The sequence below is a fragment of the Lasiosphaeria miniovina genome (assembly GCF_030549165.1).
Source record: "Lasiosphaeria miniovina strain SMH2392-1A chromosome Unknown B0T26scaffold_3, whole genome shotgun sequence".
NCBI lineage: Eukaryota > Fungi > Ascomycota > Sordariomycetes > Sordariales > Lasiosphaeriaceae > Lasiosphaeria > Lasiosphaeria miniovina.
Window position 1 is genome coordinate 723,329 of NW_026848222.1, and position 20,694 is coordinate 744,022.

At 56.6% G+C, this 20,694-nt stretch overlaps 8 protein-coding genes across 8 annotated transcripts; 1 reads left to right on the forward strand and 7 right to left on the reverse strand.

Annotated features, from left to right (window-relative positions):
- Positions 1 to 628: 628 nt before the first annotated feature.
- On the reverse strand, positions 629 to 964 carry B0T26DRAFT_673577 (uncharacterized protein; the record flags this gene model as incomplete). Its single annotated transcript, XM_060439617.1, has 1 exon — positions 629 to 964. One exon carries the CDS (start codon positions 962 to 964, stop codon positions 629 to 631), a length of 336 nt encoding a protein of 111 aa, XP_060297721.1.
- Positions 965 to 1,923: 959 nt separating this feature from the next.
- Positions 1,924 to 5,045, reverse strand: B0T26DRAFT_739221 (uncharacterized protein; the record flags this gene model as incomplete). The annotated part of the gene is made up of 4 exons (XM_060443677.1): positions 1,924 to 1,983; positions 2,050 to 3,321; positions 3,351 to 3,472; positions 5,027 to 5,045. 4 exons carry the CDS (start codon positions 5,043 to 5,045, stop codon positions 1,924 to 1,926), a joined length of 1,473 nt encoding a protein of 490 aa, XP_060297722.1.
- A 1,603-nt stretch (positions 5,046 to 6,648) lies between these two features.
- On the reverse strand, positions 6,649 to 7,945 carry B0T26DRAFT_673579 (FAD dependent oxidoreductase; the record flags this gene model as incomplete). The annotated part of the gene is made up of 2 exons (XM_060439618.1): positions 6,649 to 7,796; positions 7,909 to 7,945. 2 exons carry the CDS (start codon positions 7,943 to 7,945, stop codon positions 6,649 to 6,651), a joined length of 1,185 nt encoding a protein of 394 aa, XP_060297723.1.
- An 867-nt stretch (positions 7,946 to 8,812) lies between these two features.
- Positions 8,813 to 9,697, reverse strand: B0T26DRAFT_749280 (uncharacterized protein; the record flags this gene model as incomplete). The annotated part of the gene is made up of 1 exon (XM_060445077.1): positions 8,813 to 9,697. The coding sequence occupies one exon, from the start codon at positions 9,695 to 9,697 to the stop codon at positions 8,813 to 8,815; it is 885 nt and encodes a 294-aa protein (XP_060297724.1).
- A 631-nt stretch (positions 9,698 to 10,328) lies between these two features.
- Positions 10,329 to 12,874, reverse strand: B0T26DRAFT_800708 (uncharacterized protein; the record flags this gene model as incomplete). The annotated part of the gene is made up of 4 exons (XM_060447010.1): positions 10,329 to 11,202; positions 11,388 to 12,308; positions 12,599 to 12,710; positions 12,798 to 12,874. The coding sequence occupies 4 exons, from the start codon at positions 12,872 to 12,874 to the stop codon at positions 10,534 to 10,536; spliced, it is 1,779 nt and encodes a 592-aa protein (XP_060297725.1). The 3' UTR covers positions 10,329 to 10,533.
- A 207-nt stretch (positions 12,875 to 13,081) lies between these two features.
- On the forward strand, positions 13,082 to 13,766 carry B0T26DRAFT_769531 (uncharacterized protein; the record flags this gene model as incomplete). The annotated part of the gene is made up of 2 exons (XM_060446525.1): positions 13,082 to 13,482; positions 13,545 to 13,766. The coding sequence occupies exons 1-2, from the start codon at positions 13,306 to 13,308 to the stop codon at positions 13,764 to 13,766; spliced, it is 399 nt and encodes a 132-aa protein (XP_060297726.1). The 5' UTR covers positions 13,082 to 13,305.
- Positions 13,767 to 14,866: 1,100 nt separating this feature from the next.
- Positions 14,867 to 17,901, reverse strand: B0T26DRAFT_700327 (uncharacterized protein). The gene is made up of 3 exons (XM_060441535.1): positions 16,574 to 17,901; positions 16,140 to 16,420; positions 14,867 to 16,072 (listed from the first exon to the last, which is right to left on the reverse strand). Exons 1-3 carry the CDS (start codon positions 17,533 to 17,535, stop codon positions 15,147 to 15,149), a joined length of 2,169 nt encoding a protein of 722 aa, XP_060297727.1. The 5' UTR covers positions 17,536 to 17,901; the 3' UTR covers positions 14,867 to 15,146.
- Positions 17,381 to 18,618, reverse strand: B0T26DRAFT_193063 (uncharacterized protein). The gene is made up of 2 exons (XM_060433696.1): positions 17,561 to 18,618; positions 17,381 to 17,499 (listed from the first exon to the last, which is right to left on the reverse strand). The coding sequence occupies exon 1, from the start codon at positions 18,498 to 18,500 to the stop codon at positions 17,874 to 17,876; it is 627 nt and encodes a 208-aa protein (XP_060297728.1). The 5' UTR covers positions 18,501 to 18,618; the 3' UTR covers positions 17,381 to 17,499; positions 17,561 to 17,873.
- Positions 18,619 to 20,694: the final 2,076 nt, after the last annotated feature.

The following is a 20,694-nucleotide window of genomic DNA, read 5'->3' on the forward strand; positions in this document are numbered from 1 at the left end:
GAGTCCCCCGCTCACCATGGTGTGCTGTGTGTGGTGGGGACTGCGCCCCCCTGCACTGGTTCCCACGAGCGCCAGAGACACCCACACCCAAACAAGTGTGCCGCCTGGATCCATCCCCTCCAACCAAGTCTCTTCGACTGGGCGGAGCAGGAAAATATACAAAAGGGTAGAAAAATGGAAAGTGGAAAGGACAGGTAAGAAATGAAAACATGGATGCATTGGACCCGTCCGCTCGATATCGTCCATTCCTTGCAGGTCCATGTGTGTGTGTGGTGTTGTTACATATTGACGGGTAAGGTAGGAAGCGATTGTGGGGTGGGATTAGAGGGTGAGCGCAAAGTAGGTATTTGCACATCATGTCGTCATGAGCGTCTGTCTTTTTTTCCTCCCAGCGAGAGCGCCACCGCAGCGGTTGTTTTGGTCTCGAGGCTCCCACTTCCCCGCGCCACTGCAAGATCCAACAAGCGGATTGTGTAAGATGTGCCGTTTTGCGCTCCGCTGTCGGATCCACCTCGCGTTGCCATAAATGGTCAGACAAAAAAGCAAGTGTAGAAATGGGGGGTTTTGAAATGGAACATGTCTAGCAAGTGTGTCTGGGCAGCACGTGCAGTGATGGTGGTGCGACCTTTCAGCGGCTCTCGGTGAATCCGGCAGTGGATGACGAGTGGTTCGGAGCCGGCATAGGCGCCGTCTGGGAATACATGGGCTTCTGTTGCTCGTGCTTCCACTCCTGTGCCGACCACGACTGCCGCCGGTCCATGACGGGCGTCCACGTGTCCATGCTCTTCTTTGCGCGTTCGCCGTCGGCCGTAGTGTGCGGCGACGTTGGGCTGCTCGGCCCCGCGTGGTCCAGCAGCGCCTGGGCGAGGTCGGCCGTGTCCATGTTGGACGGGCTCTTGGACTGGGGAATTTCGCCGCCGGCAAGACGGATGTCGTCAGCGGTGCTGTTGCTGCCTGTCTGCATTTTCAGGTGGGCGAGAGGCGGGTGTGTCTGTATTTAGAATATGGCAGACGCTAGGTATCTTGCGAGAATCGATTTTTGTCTTGTCAGAGACCGAGGCCAGATGACGGGTCCTGGTGGATTGGAGGATTTTTTGGCGTCTTCCGTAGTTCAGCTCCAAAACTCCTTCGCTTTGCTGAGGCTGGCGCTGTGCTGAAGTGAGACTGGCGCTGTGTGCTGCGCCAAAATCTAAGCGCGGTAGCGGCGGGGGTGGTGGAAGCGCAATTGAGGTCGGGTGAATTGAGTGCCAGTACTTGACTGTAGTGGCGCACTGTTCGTCTTCTGATCAAGTGGGTAATTGGTTTCACTGGCAGGTGAGGTCGATGCCTAGGTGGTTTGATGGAGATTGCCAGTTCAGTTTTGGTGGATGATTTCTGTGATTGAGAACGAGAATAGCAAAGGGGGGACAAGTGTGAACGGAAGCAGACGTTTTATTTAGTAGTAGTACGGGATGAAAGCCAGGTGAACAGCAGAGTCCTCCGGTCTCTCCCCGAATGTTCTCCATCTTGCCACTTTTAGAAGCATCTTTGCAGTTTGCTCCTTCCCGTAGGCAATGACATGGTGGGTTCTGCGGGGTAGTGGACTGCTTTCAGGTTTCCGGGGGTCTCGGTCGGCGGGCGACCAGTGGAATGGCCTCACCGGTGGAGCCGGGTCATAGCTTTTGTCTCCTGACGGCGGCTCCTGGTTGGCTGCCAGCGTGGCGCCAGTCCGTGATTCTCCTAAACCCAATTGCGGTCTGCAAAAAGATCCCGAACAACCCAACAAAAGCTCCACCAGAGCCGCGTCTCGACCATCGATTGGCATCCGGTCCCCTTGCGCCGCATCGTGTGCTCGCGTCACGCGCAACATTCGATGCTGTTGCTGTCTAGACCCTAAACTCCAGGAAGTCGGTTCCGCTGGCTGGCTGGCCTCCAGGCCTAGACCTAGGCTGGACTGACGCTGCTGATTGGGCTCGAAGTGGCCGACGTCGACCTGAAAAATGTCTTGGGCAATCCGCTCTGCACGCTCAGCTTTCCTCCCCGAGATGCAGTTGCCGATGGCAGACTGACGGGACTCGGGCTGAGGGGGCTTGGTATCATGGGGCTCATGCTTGGCGGGCTCCTGCTCGGTGGGCTCATGTTCGGCATGGTCGGTAGGTTCGAGGTGGGCGGGCTGCGCGAAGCCCTCGAAAACGGTCCTGGCCGTATCGATACTGGCGACGCCTTTGGAGACTGTCCCTTTCTCATCGATCTCGAGTGGGAAATGCGCAGCCTGCCTAGTGCTGTGGCTGGGTCGTTGATCTTCTCTCCGAATGACTCCCTCACCGTCCGCCGCGGCGACGAGCGTGACGAGCGTGAAGATGACTGCTCGCCTCGGTGGAGGATGCGTGGCACTTGCGGCACCCACGTCGATCTCCACGGCATCTCGCCAACACCACGCCCATCGAGCTCGGCCGGGTTGGGCGTGCTGCCACGCATCGGGCCCGAGTCGAGCTCCGAATAGCCTGGAGGTATGCCTAACTCGGCGCCCGGTATCTTGTCCTTGTCCTGCTTGCCGAGCATGTGGGATGACCGGGCCGAGCGTTTGTCGTCGTGATAGATGTCATCTCCTCTCCCAAGTCCAAAGCAGCAGCAGCAGCCGCGCCCTTTGAGCTTGCCTGCCCTGTAGCGTCGGATGAGAAGGAAAACTAGGGCCCAGAGCGCAATCCCAACTACTACCGTCACCGACACGACGATAATTATGGTAATGTTCCTGCTTAAACCCCCACTGCTTCCACCGGCAATCGCACCAGCAGTGGTGGCCGGGCCAGGCAGGCTAGTGCCGTCGGTGGTGAATCTTATAGATGCCGTTGCATCTGGGTCGATGGTTCTGCTGTCTGTGATGAGAACGTTAGGGTTCCCGCTTTCGGTCGAGACTGATGTCACAAGCGAGACGAAGGTGGTCGATGGCTCGGTGACGGTCGTTGTCGATACATGTGTTGCTTCAGCGGCCGCCGGTCCCGTCCTCGCGAACTTCAGGCCGGGCGTCAGGGGGTGTGTTTCCAGCATACTTGGATCAGCCTCTACCCATCGAGTCTTCAAGGCAGGTCCAAGTGTCACGGGAGAGCCAGCCGCGGTCGCCGCGCGTGCAAATCCCCATACACTGCCGCGGATGTCGCTCGTGTCTGTCGCGCACGTCTGGCCACTGGGTACGCAGTACGCAGCCGTCTCTCCGGGGGCGATGACGGGGAATCTCTCGTTGGTTCGTGGTTTTGTCACTCGGTAGCTGGGGCCGGCTACGAAGCCTCGCGGACAGATGGCTGGTGAATAGTACTGGAAGCCCGCTCCCGCAATGTTTTGTGACTAAGACGGCGGGTCACAGGACGACGGACCTCTCTGGTCGGGAAACAAGGGTACTGCGAAGGTAGCCCGGTGGTGGTAAGAAGCCAGGTGGTGGGACATGGTGAAAATATGGAAGTGAGAGAAGCCAGTGGTGCCGTGCCGCTGCGTATGACTGTGGACGCTTACATGGTTCGTTCGAACGGACCCGCACAAGACGGCCGGCCTTCAGCTACACTCGGGCGTCTTGACGGACGGTTTGCTACTCTGGCCGGGGGTCATGGTTCGAGGCGGAATAGAGCTAATCTTCTTAAAATTTTGTGCAGCGCGCAGCGTGCAGGAAGCCGGCACAGACGTACATGTCACAGTGCTTTGCATGTCTTGTGCGGTCCAGACATGCAGCTATCATCGACAATCCAGGCCCAAAACATGTTTCGCAACACGACAAACGCGGATCCCAGAGGTCTGGGCCTGATCTGCAGGCCGCATGTCGTTTCCGCGAAACGATGAGCAAGATGGGCACGCGTCAATCATGATCCAGGCTCGCCTGGTCTGCTGTTGGCAGCAGCTTTTTCGCCATTGCCTAGCAAAGCCCAACGGAAGGAAGAAGACCAGCGGCACAGCACGTCACGGCAAGGCACCTTACCGGAAACAGTTTTCAGCTACCCCTCGGAAGTGTTGCTGACCTTTCTGTGGCGTAGCCGACCCCACGATAACCTAGCCCGCCCCCACAAACGCGAATGTTTTCGGCCGTCGGTGTTGGAGAGTGGTGCAAAACTCGGGCGAGATAAGAACTCGGAAATGTCCAAGTCTGTCTCCCCTCTCTCTGCGCCACCGCAACTGTCCGTGCTCATGATGCATGCCAGGTGTTAAACAGGCGGGTTAGGCCACCAAACTTTCATTGTAGTGCTAGCTTGGGAAAGCCACCCAACACTGCCGTGCGGTACTCCGTACCTTGCTGTACAAACCAGTCGGCACATTTGCACCCAGTCGGGACACTGACCACGGGTTTGTATTGGCCACGTACTCAATCCTGCACTGCCGTTACCTGGCACCTTAGGACATGCGTCCCGTCGCTCGCCGCTCGCACTCACCGTCGCGATGCGATCGCCAATCGCCACCAACACCCGCTTGTCCTCTCTTGGTAATCCAGCTGCGAGACGCTGCACCCCGCCTCGAGCCCGCCGATGAGGTTACCTACAGGGGCTCCAAGACCAGGATGCTACACGGCAACCCGTGGCCCGTGCTAGGGCACGGGTTTGAGGTTCGAGGCTGTTTATCCCCCGAGCGCCCAGACGTCCCAGGCTTGGCCAACTTTCAGTGGTCGGTCTGCACTTGCTGCAGTCAGTCCCCTGCCTTCGTCCCTGCAAGAAGTGCAGCTGCGGGCAGCGCAGTCAGGGCCCTCCGCGCTGCTGGACAGGCGCAGCCAACCAAGACCCCCCTCCATCTGCACTGTCAGCTTTGCTCTACTTTGCGATCTCGCTCGGCTGCGGCCGGGAACGCGTTCTATATCGGGAACGTTGGTTCGAGCTTAGCTCGGCAGATGCCTGTTGCTGACTATAATTATTTGCAGCGTCGCTCCCCCCACTTCGCAGTTGTTGAGCGGCTTCTTCTGCGCAGGACCAGGTTGTGCTCTTGGCCCTCCTGTCCTCGTCGGTTTCCCCGCCATCCGATCCCGTCGGACTGCAGAAGGCTGCTTATCAGTGTTATCCGTAAAGATGCCTCGCACGCAATTCCCGCACATCCATTGCGTTTGATGTAGAGAACGCAATGCTACGCGTCTGGGTTTGAGACTCCTTCGGCCTGCCAGGGGCCAAGAAATCGAAGACAAAAACACGTGATCCGATCCGCCTCCCCCGAAAATTCTGGTGCCAACAGACGAGAGGGTGTGCGGAAGGGGACTTGTCTCTCGTTACGTGACGTCAGCCTCAGCCTCCATCCCGCTCTCAGCTTGTCAGCCTCAACCTGTTGGTTTCCGATCCACCTCGGACAAACGTTGGTTTCAGTGGCTGCCTCGTGGAAATCTCGTGGTTGCCTCCGCTATCCCTTGGCTGACTACTTGGCAGTTCCTGTAAAACCGAGAAACGTGCTGCTAGTTAGTCAATCGCTTTATCCCCGATCAATCTCGGACCGTCAGTCGGCCAATTTGCATCAATCCCCCTGTTTGCCGCCCCGCCTCCCTTGCAGGCAGTTTTAGAGACGCCCGTCCCACCTCCGTGGCTTGTTTACAGTTGCAAATCTTGTGCCGGAGTCCGACTTTGACGAGTTCCTTCGTGATCCTCAAGGGCGGCGCGAATTTCTTTAATTAATTAATTGCCAGACCAGGGCCATTTTGTGCAATTCCATCCAGGTAGCGAAGCAGCGCAATTAATACCCGCCGCCGCGATCTAATACGGCCCGAGACGGCGATCCACTTGCTGTACTACCATGACATGGCATGGCAAAGCAGGGATGTCACACACGGGCCGGACATGTCAGATTCCCGACACCGGATAAGGTTTTGCCAATGTGAGTAATTTGGGGATTCATTTCCAGGAGTCTAGAGGAGTCTAGAGTTGAGCCTAGAGTTTTGAAAGGATGACGCGGATAACTAATTCTGAATTTATTGCCTACACCAGGCACCTATTTGTTGCAGTGATTATGCACCATGTTGCCGCATGTAAAATTATCCGTACTCCGATGCTGGTGCTTTCCTAGTGCCACGCCGACGTGATAATATTGAAGGGAATGCAGTCCGTGTCGGTCTGGTCGTGGACACGGACCGTTGTCAATTCCGGACTTTTGCTTCACACTTCAGTGACCGCTGCAGCACTGACTTCGCGCACAGTATCGTGTCATCCGTCTTTACTCATCAAATTTGGGGAACATCACCACTTTTGTGTCGTTTCTCAGAAAAAGTCTCGACTGTTTTTCTTTCAATATAGCATCCAAGGCCCTCTTCCATGCGTTGTTCTGTCATTCCAACAGAGTAGTCAGATATTAGAACATGCACCCATTGAGCTCCTCGAGACCGAGAAATCAAGGTGATATTTCTGTTTTGAGAAATATTAAGTACCTTCTCAAACACGACTCTGGCTTCACATGATATGGCCCATCGCTGAAGCGAGACATACAAGGTTCATAGTTCGCTGCTACCGTGGTCCCTTGATGGCAGAAAGAGCCTCCGGGAGTGAAAGAAATCATAAAGCTCTTGATATTTTGTTCAAGCGTGAGAAAATCGCCACGAAATGCCAGGTCAACCGCTCCCTCTTCATAATCATGAGGCAACCACCTTGCCCACCCCGGAGACAATCTACCATGATTACACTAACCCTTGGACGCCTGACCGGACTGCCATTCCTCCCCGATTAATCATATCCAATGCTTCGGGTCGAGCGCCTCAACACTGGCGCTCGTGGTCCTGCCTTCCAAGATGAACTCGCTCATGACCAATCCGACGCCGGGGCCGTTCTGAATGCCCCATTCATCGAGGCCAGTGGCCAGCCAGAGGCCGGTGACGGGCATGGGGCCTACTACCGGACCAGCCTCCTCGCCGTCTGCGTGCTTCCTGATCTGGGCCTTGTAGCACGCCTGAGACATGATGATCTTGCCGTCCCTGATCTCTTGGGAGACGTTCCGCACGGCTTGCCACACGTCGTCGCACTTTTCCTGCTCCGTGGTGACTTGGGCAGCGAGATCAGGGAGCGGGACATCGTAATAGCCGGGCCCGCTCGCGTAGACGGTTTCAAAGTCGTTGATGGTGTCTTTCGGGCGTGGATAGATTTCCGGAGAGAGGATAGGGTTGGCAGCGTGAATCTTGGGGAACAGGATGTATGGAGATATGGGGTCCTTGGATGGCTGGATGGCAATGCTGTGTCCTTTTGGTGCGAGAAGCTTGACTTGGGGCAGGAGTTTGGATGACCACGGACCAGCAGCAACGAGGACGTCTGTGGCTTCAAGTACAGTGGTTTCGCCTCGGCTGCTATAGGTCACCGACGCAACAGACGAGCCGTCGGGGCTGTAGTCTATCGAGGTGGCGGACCCAATGACGATGGCGACTCCGCTCGCCTCGGCCAACTGGGCCAATTTGTTGGTGAGAAGATAGGGGTGAACCTGGGCCGAGTCACTCGGGGTGCCAATCTCAGTGTACTCCCTAACACTTCCCGGAAGGAGCCAGTCCAGGTCGCTGGGCCTGTCGTCTGATATTCCGGGCCGAGGTGGAAGGTGAAGGTTGTCCGCATCTGTCTCGTCGGCTTCCAGCTCGACTTCAGCGGCATAGACGGGGCGAAATCCCCACAGCTCGTCGCCTTGGTGCTGTTGGGCCAGACTCTGGTGCAGTTTGAAGCTGAGGGGAGCAAGGCAATTGGGGGTTGCCCAGGAAGCGAGAAAGCCGCCAGCCTTGCCCGACGATGCTGTCGCAATCGAAGATGCCTCGAGCATGACTATGGAATGGAGCTCCGGGTCGTAGCTGGCATGGCGGGTGAGGAAGTACGCTGTAGCGCTTCCCACTATGCCCCCGCCTGTTCATGGAAGCATTGTGGCCCAAATAAGTCTTTGTAACTAGACTACCTAGCATAGGTAGACATACTAAACGAAAGAAATGGTGGTTAACTAGACAGGAGGGGCACTGACCGATGATGATAATCTTTTTGGGTTGCTGTGCAGGCATGTCGGGCGGAGAGACGACCACGAGAAAAGATGTAGAAAGAAAAAAACAGAGATAGAATAGATAAATATCAGAAATAATTATTCCAACTCAAGCGACGTTGGGGGGTGTATGCCAGAATAGGTCGAGTCGAGACCTCGCCTTGGTTGGCAGATGCAGTGACGCCGCCCCGTCGCCCCCACCTTCCTGCAACCGACTGTAAGGGGTGGGATTCGGAATGGGTCTAGGTTCCGAAACCTAAAGAGCCAAGACCGAAGCTCTGACCTTTGCTCATTGAGTGAAATGCGATTTGGATTTATTCTCCGACCTGTTCTTGTCGTTCCTGCCTCGACTGTCGCGTCAATTACCCACCGCGGCATGGCATTGGACTTTGACCGCCAGCCTCCGGCCCTACTCCGACTCAACCGACCCCATCAGCTCCTAGAGAGGGACTGCTCTTTCCTCTTTCCTCAATGGGAAAGAAGGTCACCTGCGCTTGCCTCTGTCAGCAGTGGGCAATTTCTTTCCCAAGCCTCGTCCGAATCCCAGCTTGGCCATTCTGATTATTTTCTGGCAGAGCAACATTATCACTGCCTGGTTGGTACCGGCCCACCACTTGCGGAAAATGAGCTCGAAACGACCAGTGCAAATCCAATGACTCCCATTCATCATGCGAGCTATATGCGTAATAAGCAATGCACAGGTCTACTAACAGATAATCCAAGCCCAACAGGGTTTTGTGCACCATCAGCCCACCACAAAAGAGAATTTAGTCGGCGAGTATAACTGCGAAACAGCCAAACAGCTCCCCAATCTTTCTCGACCTCGTCTCCCTTCTTGTCTAGCTCTTTCAGGCCCATGCAATATTATTGTGTGTTCCTTCGGCGCCATTTAGGCCAACCACCCGAATACGGCTGCAAGCGCGCCTCCGACGGCGATGGCCGAGACGCCCAACGCTTCTGCCCCTGAACTCTTTGTGGGGCTCGGTGCTCCGGCCGCCTTGGTGGGGTCGCTGCTGTCGGTAGTGGGACCGGGGCCTGCGGCGGCGGCGATGCCCGTCGGTGGGTAGCCGAGGTTGGGGTCCACGCAGGTGGTCTTGGCCCCGACGATGCCGGCGCCGGCGGCCAGAGCCGACGACAACGAGGAGCACGAGTAGACGCGCGGGTTGACGCACTCGGTCAGCAGCGTGCTCTCGGCGACGTAGGTGACGCCGAACACACCCTCGCTGCGCAGGTACACGTCGCACACGGTCGTTGTCACCTCCTGGCCGCCCATGTTGGTGCTGATCGTCTTGACCGTCGTCGTCACGAGCTGTGCGTTCTCGGACTGGGTCGCCTGCGTCGCCGCGTCGCGGATCCACACGGACGGCAACAGGATGGTCGATGCTGCCGTGTAGCTGAAGCTCGTCTCGGTGCACGACGATGGGTTAGAGATGGGGACTGCCGCCCAGTATGTTGTCGTGATGATGCCCGTCGTGTGCGTCACCACGGGCGGCCCGCAGTTGAGCCGGCTCAGCGTGCACACGGCTGCGCTCGGCGCCAGGAACAGGTCGAACACGGTCAGCTTGAGCGTGTAGCCCACGCTCGTGAACAGGCTGGTGGACGTCTTGCTCTCTGTCGGAGACACGGCGCCCGTCGGGAACACGGCGACAGAGGTCACAGTCGGCGTCTTGGGGTCCGTCGTGACGGTGCGCGTCTGCCAGTAGTTAGTTGTCGTCCACGAAGCCGCAGTGCTAACGCACGACAGCACGAGGGCGAGTGTTGCCAGGGTCTTCATTGTGAATTGTTGTCTTGGGATCAACGAGTAGTGGTTGTGTAAGTGAACAAGCTTGCAAGCCCTGACGCGTCACGAAATCTAGCGACAGGAACAGACGAGAGTCCGAGACACGAGGGATGTTAGGCTCAAATATCCGCAACGGCACCAGCCGCCAGCATGAAAGTGATTGTTGCCCATTCTGCCTTGTAATCTCCTCACCAGCAGCCATCGAGCGCTGCCAAGGCAATACATGGGGTTTGACATGGTCGATCTTTTGCCAGCTCGAACTCGGTGGCGCCCAATGAAGCCTTGCGGTGGCGTCTGCTTTACTGAAAGGAGGCGTTGCTATGCTGTATCCAGTCTTCAGCTGTGTGAGAGCCGCGCGATTATGGCCTTGGCACATGCCCTAATCCTGGATCATTGTCAATTCGCCATATCCCGTACCCCTTTTCTGATTCGAAGGGGTCTGTGCATGGTCGCCCAATTACTGCAATCAGTTAACAATTTTTGCGGTCTAGACTCTTTACCAGCTGCATGCTTTGCAGCGTTGTCAACGACCGGCTTCTGAATCCCAGCACGCATGTAGCAGGGTACAGCATGTACCTGTACCAGATTGGCCACTGCACAAGGCTTTCCAGGAGTTGAAAATCAAGTTCTGAGCGCTGCAGAAGCCGCTTCTGGCCGTTGTCGGAGCGGCGGTATTACTCTATGAGGGTACAACGTACGTTGGGAGAAATTCAGGAATATCAGGCGAGAAAATGAGAACATGGCGAGTTACTCTTTTCTTTTTCCAGTCAATTGCATTTCATTCAGACGAAGACCACCACTCACGCTATCCATTTTAACAACCCAGGCCGTCACCATGTCGGCGCAATCCAGTAATCTCGCCACTGCTCTCCATAGTTGGCGTCCTTGAACGTGTCAATGGACCCCTCAACACCACCGGGACCGACGGTCCACACACCGTCCTCGACGAGTTCACGCCACCGGCCCAGCAGCCGCTCGAGCCGCTGCGCTCGCCACGGCTCTCCGCCAAACGGCTTGAATCCGTGCTGGAATAGATCGGCCAGCGTCCAGTGCTCGAGCCGCTCGCCGCCGCTCTTGCGCGCGCTGGCCTCCCACCCGCTGCCGTGGGGCGCGCCCACCGCAAACGGCAGCACGAGCCGGAACCCCTCCTCGGCGCCGTCGGGCTGCGGCCGCGACACCGACTCGCTGTACAGCCCCGCCGGCACCCGCTGGTCATCGCGCAGTGCAAACTCTCGGGGATGGAAGGGGCTCACGGCTTCGTATCGCGACTTCTTCCAGCCCAGGTGGGCCGTGCGTCCGTCGGCCGCCTGGAAAATCAGCACCGGCGGGATAACGGGGTCTCCCGGCTCGGTTTGTGCGTTCTTTTCGTCTTCGTCGTCGTCGTCATTGTTGTTGTTGGCTTTTTCCGTGGTGGTGAAGGTCTGGCTGGCCGCAAAGGCCGCCGCGTCAAGTGGGACGAGCAGCCCCGGCGCGATGGTCCGGAAGTGCGGTCGACGCACCTGCGTGAGCACGGAGCGGATAAAACACTCGGGCGGCACCGACGCGGCATCTGGGTCAGCGTCCGTCAGAAGGAGATTCGCGTCTTTTCGTCCCCGAGGAGGGGGAGCAGCGGCCAGCCGGCAGACGTCATGCGCTGCTCGATGGCATGCGTGAGGCGGTCGAACGCGGGGACGGCGCTGGCAACCTGGGCCGCGCTGTATGTGCGCCACGCCCACGGGCCGATCTTCTCGCCGAGCGCCTGGTGGTCGTCGACGTCGGGCGCCACGGCGGCCACCTTGCCGATGTGTATCAGGTGGATCCAGTTGGTCAGCACCGTCTCGAGCGGGTACCAGAGGTCCTCGATGATGACCAACTGAAGGTCGTCGCCTTGACGCGTGCAGAAGTCGAGGTCGAACATGTCGAGCGCCACGACGGCCACGTGGCGCCGCTGGTCGTACACCAGCCCGGCCGGTTTCGATGTCATTCCTGAGAGAGTCGGGTAGAGTGTTAAGAACCGCGGGCCGCTGTTGGTTGCGTTCAGCGCCGCATCGCCGGCTTCCCCGAACACACAATCCTGTTCTTCGAACAGGAGATCGCTGGCTTGGAAGAGCTCGCTGGGCTCCGAAATGCCGCTGACCCAGAAGAAAAACGGTATGTCGACGCCGTCGACAATGGTGATGGAGTCGAGAAACGCGGTGACACTGGGACTCAACCTGCCGCGGAGCGCGCCGGCCTCGTCGCCGTAGCGGTCGAAGAAGGAGCGGTTCCGCGGCAAGTCGTCGAGCGAGCGCCCCGACGCCAGCCATCCGTACTCGACAATGTAGTTGTGCAGCGCTGCACTGCGCACGTGGTTCAGGGCCGGGTGCTCGCCGCCGGAACGGGCTGGGTTCGCGGCTGTCACGAGCGCATTGCTGATGTCGGGCAGCTGCGACGATGACGACGATGCCGACATGACGAACTGGGCCTGGTACGCAGCGCCGGCAAGCTCGGCTTCGGGCGTTGTCGCTGCCGCCGGGATGCTTATTAAATGCAGGAAGCGGGCCAAGAGCGTGACTACCAAGAGCCCAACCATGAATTGTGATGGTTTGTTGATGGAAGCGGCTGGCATGGCAACCTTGATGAAATGCTTTCAGGGTTGAGGTTGGTGAAGGGCGACTTGAAACTGAAGACGCGACAAGTCTGTTTAGGTAATCACGTTTCTTTGCATATTGTCTGCTAGGGCCTGTGAGGAAACAACACTCCCCCCCCCCCCCCCAACCCCTGCCCGACTCGATTCCCAAGGTATATGAAGTAAAGATAATCAAGTTCGGGTCAGTAAAGACTGATGCAGGCTCCCTTAGACACCAAAACTGGCTACAGAGTCTTTCTCCGAGCAACCTCCCATCTCTCTTCAAAATCTTTCAGCGTCACACCTACAGAAGCGACCCGGTCCTTCTCTGCAATCGGTTCCCGTCCCATAGCCATTGCTTCAACCAATGTGGGCTTTTCATTCAGATAGTGCTGAAGCATTGCGGAGAACTCGTCTGGTCTAGAGTGTGGTGTTCAGTTAGTGTTCGGCATTCGCATCTAGGGATGTGTGGTGTGGTGAAGGAAGGCGAGGGTGGCCGGAACTTACCGCCGCTTGGGCTTATCGCGAATTCCTGGTAGGAGCAGAGGGTTGAGTGCCGCCCGGCTCGCCTTGGAGGTATTCATTGAGTACCTGTGTTAGTGGTTTGGAACGGCTGATGTGCTGTTAAGAAGCTAATCGTAGTTGAATGGTGGAATGCACAATTGCACATGGAACCACGGCTGAAGACGGGTATTAGTTATATTTTCCGTTGGAGATACAAAAATTTGGCTTTTCTTTTCCATCTTCTCATTTCGTGGTTGAGCAATATCATCATAATCATCGCTGTAGTTCGCGATTCTCAATGCTCAGTTCTGAGGGCTTTGGCAGAGCGCTAGGTCATGTTGTCGACTCGGAGGCAAAATTCGTCTGGTCCCGATCTAGAAGCATCCCAACTCCAGCGTCCCCGAAACATTTAGAGGGCAGAGATGGTGTAGCGTGTATAACCCAGCTGCTCCGCTCAGTATAGTAGAGAGGAACGTTACCCTACCTGGCTCAATATGGTCTTTCTCTTTACATGCCCCATCTCCCACCCATACCTCCACAACAAGAGCGACCGCTCAAGTGCGACCAACGTCCTCAATCTTTCAACAGGAACCATGATCTCAAGAGACATAAACGCGTCCATATTACTGTGAAACCATTATCATGTCATAATTGCGACAACAGCTTCTCTCAAAAAGACGCGCTCAAGGTACGTGCTGAACCGACCTTCTTTGAGACACCGATGCTTATAACCTAATTGTGCGTTTCTAGAGGCATAGGCTCGTGAAAGGTTGTGGGGAGAAAGTGAGAGACCCCGGCCCAAGCAATATCGACAAGAGCAGGCCCGCTCGCGAATCAAGAGTCGAGTCGCCAGATGCCGACGTTTCGATCAACACCACTTCCGGTTTCTCATTTAGGGACGGTCCCCTCTCGATAAACCAGGATGTCAGGAGCGGTACCAACATCAAGATGGAAACCCCAGAATCACCTTGAGTGTACGATAGGAGCCCCCCATCTCCCGCTCGGAAGTTCCCTCCATCACCTAGACCCAGTGTTACACTTTGGAGCCCACCTCCAAATATCTTCCCAAGGTCAGTTGCTTCCATTATGCTAACATTTATCTAACTATCGCTAGTGAGGGACAAAGCGGCTGTTTCGGAGTCCTTATCTTCCCAGACGCCAAGAAGCGATGGAAGCTCCGTCACTACCGAGACTTTCCTTGACGAAGAAAATACAAGATAATCGAGAGCATTGTCCAGCATGCGACAAACAAGATTAAGGCCATGCTCTTACAAGCCAGGGGTAGCTCTGGCTCGACTTCTGATCCCCCAAGCCAAGATCCAACGCCAGGACAACAGGAGAGCAGACCAAACACAACACGCGCCACGACTGGCAATGACACCTTCACCCGGAGATACAGCGATACATGCAGCGGAAGAACACTATGATGAAGACCAACTATTACTAGACACACAGCTGGGAGGTCAGCCTGGCGACGAGGATCCATTCGCAGGGTTAGACTTGACTCTCTTGGATATGGACCCGTTCGTCGTCATGGGTGACGACGAATTCGGATACGACGGAGACGGGCTGCTGGAGAGTATCTTGCGCCCGATTGACGATGCGGGGAGCGCCCAAAAGCTGCCCGGCTCGGGCTACGACTCGGGAAGCCTGGAGACCCATCGATAGGCGATCCTGCAAGGAGCCACACGAACTTGTGGGGCAATTTCATTCATTACCCCTCAAGGCTGATGATTCCGGAACCTTACCAGCACTGCTGAAGACATCCTCGAGGGGGAAGGGGGGAGGGGGGGGGGGCGGAGTCAAATCGTGTACTGCATTCAGCAGTTGCTCGGCCCCGCGTAAATGCAGCCGCTGAAAGCCCCGGCTCTTCTTGCTGTAGTTATGAAGACAAAAAACATCTGACAAGGACGAGATAGGTAGATCAATCTAACTGTTGGAATTTGTCAAGCAGAAGGGCCTCGAAGGTTCTAGATAGAGACTTCGCCACTAACTTCGCCACCACAATAGTAGTATAAGAACGGGCTTTCTGGCACTGCCAGAAAGCTAGAGAGAGAGAAGAACAGACATCTACAATCCATCACTTGAACCACCAGTTTTCGGCGTGCAGCCACGCCCTGTTGAGTCCAGTACCGGTACCCTGGTGAATCCAACACTAACTAACTCGCCGTTTGTTGTATATTGTTAGCTAGGGACAGAATAGTTAAGGGAAGATTCAATTAGGTACAGAAATAGATGAAAAACAGTTCAACTCTTCCATCATAAGACCCCCCACGAGAACGACAGTTGTTACCAATAGGGCAAGTCTAGTCCGAAAATCCCGACGACCGGTCACATGCTGTGCGCCTCTGGTCAAGGGTTTTGATAATACTGGTAATCACCCTGCTGCTGCTGTTGCTGCATATTATTGCCACTCGTGTCCCACGTCGCGCCCATGACAATGTCGGACAGATACGGCTCGTTGACCAAGTTCAACAAAAAGTCGTCGGGGATCATGAGGAAGTCCTCGCCAAACTCTGCCATGGACGACGCGTTGACGTTGTAGTAGCTCCCGCCGTCGGCACCGAGCCCGCTGCCTTCGGGCGTCAAAAAATTCGGGGGAGTCGAAGCACCGGCCGTTGCCGCACTATTGTTATCTGGACCGGGACCAGGGCTGATGTCAACAGCTTGCTGCTGCTGCTGCTGTTGCTGCTGTTGCTGCTGCTGCTGCTGGACATGGCTGTTGGCGGGGGCGGCGCGGCGCGGCGGCCCCGTCTCGGCCATGAACAGGGCCTTGATGGCGCGCAGCAGGAACGGCGTCTTGAAGAAGAGGCCGCGGCGCGGGCCGTCGGCGTCGACTAGGCCTAGCGCGGCGGGGATGCGCTCGACACGCCGCAGCCACGTGTCGAGTATCTCGTGCATGTCGGCGCGCCGCCGCACCGCGTCGCCGTCCCACCCGCTCACGGCTAGCGAGTCGGCCTCACCGTCGCCGTCGTCGGCCAGCGTCGTCAGCTTGAACAGCACCACCATCGTGTGCATCATCTGCGCGAACACGTCGACCGTCACCCCCAGCCACTCCTCCATCGACAGCCCGCGGAACGCCGCCAGCCACCGCTCGATCGACGTTAGTGTCGCGTCGAGCTCCTGCACCCGCCGCAGCTGCGCCATGCCGCTGTGGTCTCCTCCGCCCGCCGCCACGCCGCCGCCGCTTCCTGTGGCCGCCTTGGCGTTGGTGCTGTTGTGGATGTACCGCTCTTGTATTGTGATGTCCGTGTTGAACAGGTACAGCTGAATGATTTCTGGGAGAGACGTGTCAGAGGGCGAGACGTGGGAGGCGGGAGAGTGTGAAAGGAAGAAACAACCCACTGTGGGACCGCATATGCGCGGGCACGCTCTGCCGCACGGCGTTGGCCTGGCTCAGCAGCGCCGCGACCAGCACCGCCGACACGGGGGTTTTGGTGGCCGCCGCCGCCGCTTCGTCGGCCTCCTCGCTCACCGTCAGGTGGTTCGTGATCAGCTGGCACTTGATCTGCGTCGCCAGTACTATGTCGAGCGCCGTCTCGCGGCCCTCGCCCGCCATGCCCAGGCACACGTCCATGTACGCCGTCCACCGCAGTGGCTGGATCTTGCGGTACGCCGACCATATGCTAGCGGCTGTTAGTCACTTCCGCTGATAGTTGCCAGGGGAATGGGGGAATAGAGGAATAGGGGAATAGAGGAATAGAGGAATAGGGGAATAGGGGAATAGGGGAATAGGGGAATAGGGGAATAGGGGAATAGGGGAATAGGGGAAAACGTACGCAGATGCCACGTGGTGCACGGCGAGCATGGCGCGGCGCTCCTCCATGGTGCGGGCGGTCTGGGGCTTGGGCGGGGCCTGCTGGGTGAGGACGCGGCCGGAGCGGGTGTGGCGGGTGGTGTTAGCCGGCGGGGCATCACGATCAATACCCAGATCAACGGCCATGGCGAGGGCCAGCTGGGCGAGCATGACCATGAAGGGCTTGTCCCTCTTGAAGTAGTGCGACCACGAGGCGAAGCACACGATGCCGAGCAGCAGGTCGAGGTCAGCCATGTGCTGCGCCACGACGCGCCGTGAGACGACCTGCCACACCGTCTCCTCCATGGCGAACTGCCGCGCCGCGTTCTTGGTGGTGTAGCACATGACCACCAGCCATAGGAACGGCTTCTGGTGCCGCAGGTCCGCCGCCGTCATCGACGCCGGCAGGTGCACGAACGGGAACGTGGGCAGGAAGACCCGCCGGAACAGATCTAGCTGCGCGTCGGCTGCTAGGGCCGGGAAGTGGTGCGCCGACACGTCCTCGAGGATGGGGGAGAGCGACATGGGGTAGTCGGGCGCCGGCCGGAGCACGTGGATGACGCTGGTGTCGGTGTCGACGGTGACCTGCGGCTGTGAGTTGGCCGACGTTGATGGGGTGGCGGGTAGGGACTGGTTGTTGGTGTAGATGGTGCCGGGTGTTGCCGAGGGCGTGTTGAGGTCAGTGGAGACAAGCTGAGGCGGGGGCTGGGGCTGGGGCTGCTTCTCGCCGGCCTGTGAGCGCAGCAGCGAGACCAAGTCGTCGAGCTTCTCCTCGAGCCGCGAATTCGGCCCAACGGGCGGCGGATGCTGCGGCGGCGGAGTGCGAGCTTTGCGTTTTCGGACTGGGGCAGGCGGCTCGCAGGCCTTTCCCAGTCGGTGGCAGCTGAGTGTGCGAGAGATGGGGGGTAACTTGTAAGATAGGGGCTTGTTTACGTCTCGGATCATGTGCCGAGGCGAGGACTCAACTTACCGCTCGCATTCCGCCCCGTCGGTGCGATAAAAACATTTGCATTTGGCACGCGAGCATCCCGCACATGCCCGGCCGTAGGGTGCTGGGCTGACCGAGTCAAACGCCTGCGAGGCGGGCAGAACTTGCGGGAACTGAGAGTCGGCGGGCGCCATGCCGAATACAGAAGGCCAAAGATCGGCCGCGGTGGGTTTCTGGTAGACCCGGTCAGGTCCCGGTCCCACGTAAAAAAAATCGAGCCCGGCAGTCGCAACAGGAGGGCGGGTTTGGAATCCCGCTGGCAGCGTATTGACGTTCGCTTTTGCTCTTAGTGCGGTCAACGGCGCGGGGACGACATATTGCGTGGGCTTTGGCAAAGGATGCCGCGGGATCCGCTCACGGACTGTTGTAAGCACCCGCGGGATTCGGATCCTTGCAGTTCTGCAGGTTGAACCAACCAGCCAATCACCTCACGCCAACCGCCCTGGCGTCGGGAACATCGGAGATAACAAAGAATAGGTACGTATGGAGAACGGAGTAAGCCTAACCATCGCTGGGGATATTTCGTCACAAAGACCACCCATTTGTCTATAAAACTGAGGACGATATTCCGTACAAGTCCATATTTTTGTACCCCGTATGTTAGCCATGTTAGCCATGAGGGAAAGTCTAATCCGGCCAAAGTGAACGAAACCCGCGGGTTTGGAAGCGATTCCACTTCTACGCCTTGCCGCTGGGTTGATCTGAGCCGAGTTTTGCTGTTGTCGAGACCTGACGGCAGAATAAGACAACAAGAAGGGCGTCGGTATATAGGAGTCAAGCCGAAGTCAGTTTCACTTTCACCCCTCTCGCGCGGGTTGTTCCGACCTGCCCAATCTTTGCTTCCGCGCTCCTGCCCACCCTTAGTGCCCTGCGTGTGAGCACAGCACTGCGCGTCCTGCCGGTCCTGGTAGAGGAAGTCCATGCACCGCCACCAAGGGTCTGAAATCCCGAGACAAAAAATGGCTACATCTTCTTTTGAAGTGGAATGTATTTTTGGGGCAGGAGAAAACGCTCCGCATTCACAAGGTCCCCGCTTCGCCGCACTCGCGGCGGCGATTGAAGAATCAAGAACGGGCGTCTCCGCGCGGAGGCGTCAGATCTTATCGTATGGAGGAGACCAGCATCTGGCCCTTGATCGCTAAGTATACGAATCGTCGGCTACTGCCAGCGAGGTTGACGTCTGGCAGGGAGAGAAGAACTCGGACTTCGTGGTGAGTACGGAGGAGAGGATGAGGAAACGGCCTTCGACACAACGGGCTGGCGAGCTATCGTATGCAATGGCAATGATGCCAGCGACGGCACTCTGCACTTGTGCAAAGATCCAACGGGCGATGGCGAGTTCGCCCGCGGACTAGCCGAGGAACGCTGGCTTGATATTGTGGTGGGGGCCTCTGGAGACATTCGCTCTTCCGCCACGTACCTGATTCTTGTCGACAAGGTGGGAAGCTGTTGGGAGAGAGTCGGTTTGATAAAGACACATTCCGGCGACTTGGGGGATCGAAAGACGATCAGGAGACAGACATCCCTTCTTGGATGAATATTCTATGATAGACTTAATCAGGGCCAATTATACTATGATTTGCTGGGAAAGTGATAGGGAAAATGGCTAGTGGTGACCAAAATGAGTGTGTAGAAGGTTAAAGGTGGAAAAGGTTAAAGGTGGAAAAGGTAGCGGGTGTGGCTGCCTGCTAGGGTATGCCTTGCGATTGTGGCAGTATTATACTGCTGGTCTACGCCGTCTTTCTGCCCGTCTTCGTACATGCTGCTGATGTAATCTACAGGTGCGCAAGTGTCACGTGCATGTGCCGGGCATGTCAATTGTTGACATGCACGAATGAGGCTATTCCCGCGTCGGAAAGACACAAGGGTTACAACCTAAGTGATAGGTCTAACAACGTACCTACCTAAGTAGGTACGTATCTTTCATTTCATCTCACACTTCTGTCCTGACGTGCGAGATGAGTCAAGGATCTGCGCCAATGGCTCCTCTCTTGAATGACAGCTCGAGCGTCACTTTAACGTTACGGAGCGTAAAAAGAGCAGCATTACTTAGGATTCTTTTCTTTGATACCTCTATCAACTTTATCTTGAGACCATTGTGTGCCCTTTAACTTCTGACAGTCGGCTCAGGATGAGATAAGATCCTAATCGATTGAGAAGTAATCATCCAGCCCTTCGTGTCACCATTTTTCACAGTTCAATCAGTGCGCCCCCAGAAAGTTCCCTCAGCCCCTTCCTTTCTACTTTCTACGCGTCTTCGGCGCTACGTACGATCAAAAATTGGGCCGCGTCAGCTCTATCCCAATGCGCGTGGTGGCAGCCAATCAGTGATCGTGTCTTGTCAGCAACATTTGTTTTGGCTGCATGGCAGCATACAGATTCAACCAATATTGACCAGAGAGTCCGAGAGCCGAATGAAGAAGGGTTGGGGTCGGTGACGAGTTTGTGAAACATGGGTTTGTTGTCAAGATTGCCATCTTGTGTGGCTCTCTTTAATCGATTAACACGACGGGCTGAAAGGTTAGATATGGTTCTTTGCGATCTAACTGTAGTGGACATTGATTGTAGCCGGCCCCGAATTATCGCATCTGTTAAGATGCTATTTTTATACACTCTAGTCTTTTTTTCTCCTTTCATTACCATCTTAAGAATGTGGTCATTTTCATTTGCCAGCCTTGATTTTTCGTCAACATGAAATACCATACCCGGTGAGAGTACAGCCCAGAGCAGAGACAGCTCTGCTGGGAAAGCAAAACAAAAGGCAATGTAGAAAATAATATTTAAAAAAAAATGAAACGCTGATTATGAGAGACTGTGCGAAAATAGGAAAAGAAACCGACCGACGGGCATGATCTCGTGTTCTCCCTCTCTCCTCTCTCTCCTCAGCAACCATCGTTAAATAATATGCCAGCCGAGGCTCAGCCTCTCAACCGCCACGCCCCCTCAGCAAGGGGGCGCGAGCATTGATACCTAAGCAAAGCAGTCCAAAGGCGAACCGTGCCCCCCCTCGAGCCTCACGACTCTACTAAACAAGGACAGCATCGGCCTGTCTAGACTTATTGGCAGGCTTGTCGGCGTCGTCGGCGTAGGTGACGCCGGCGGTCTGGGCTCCGGCG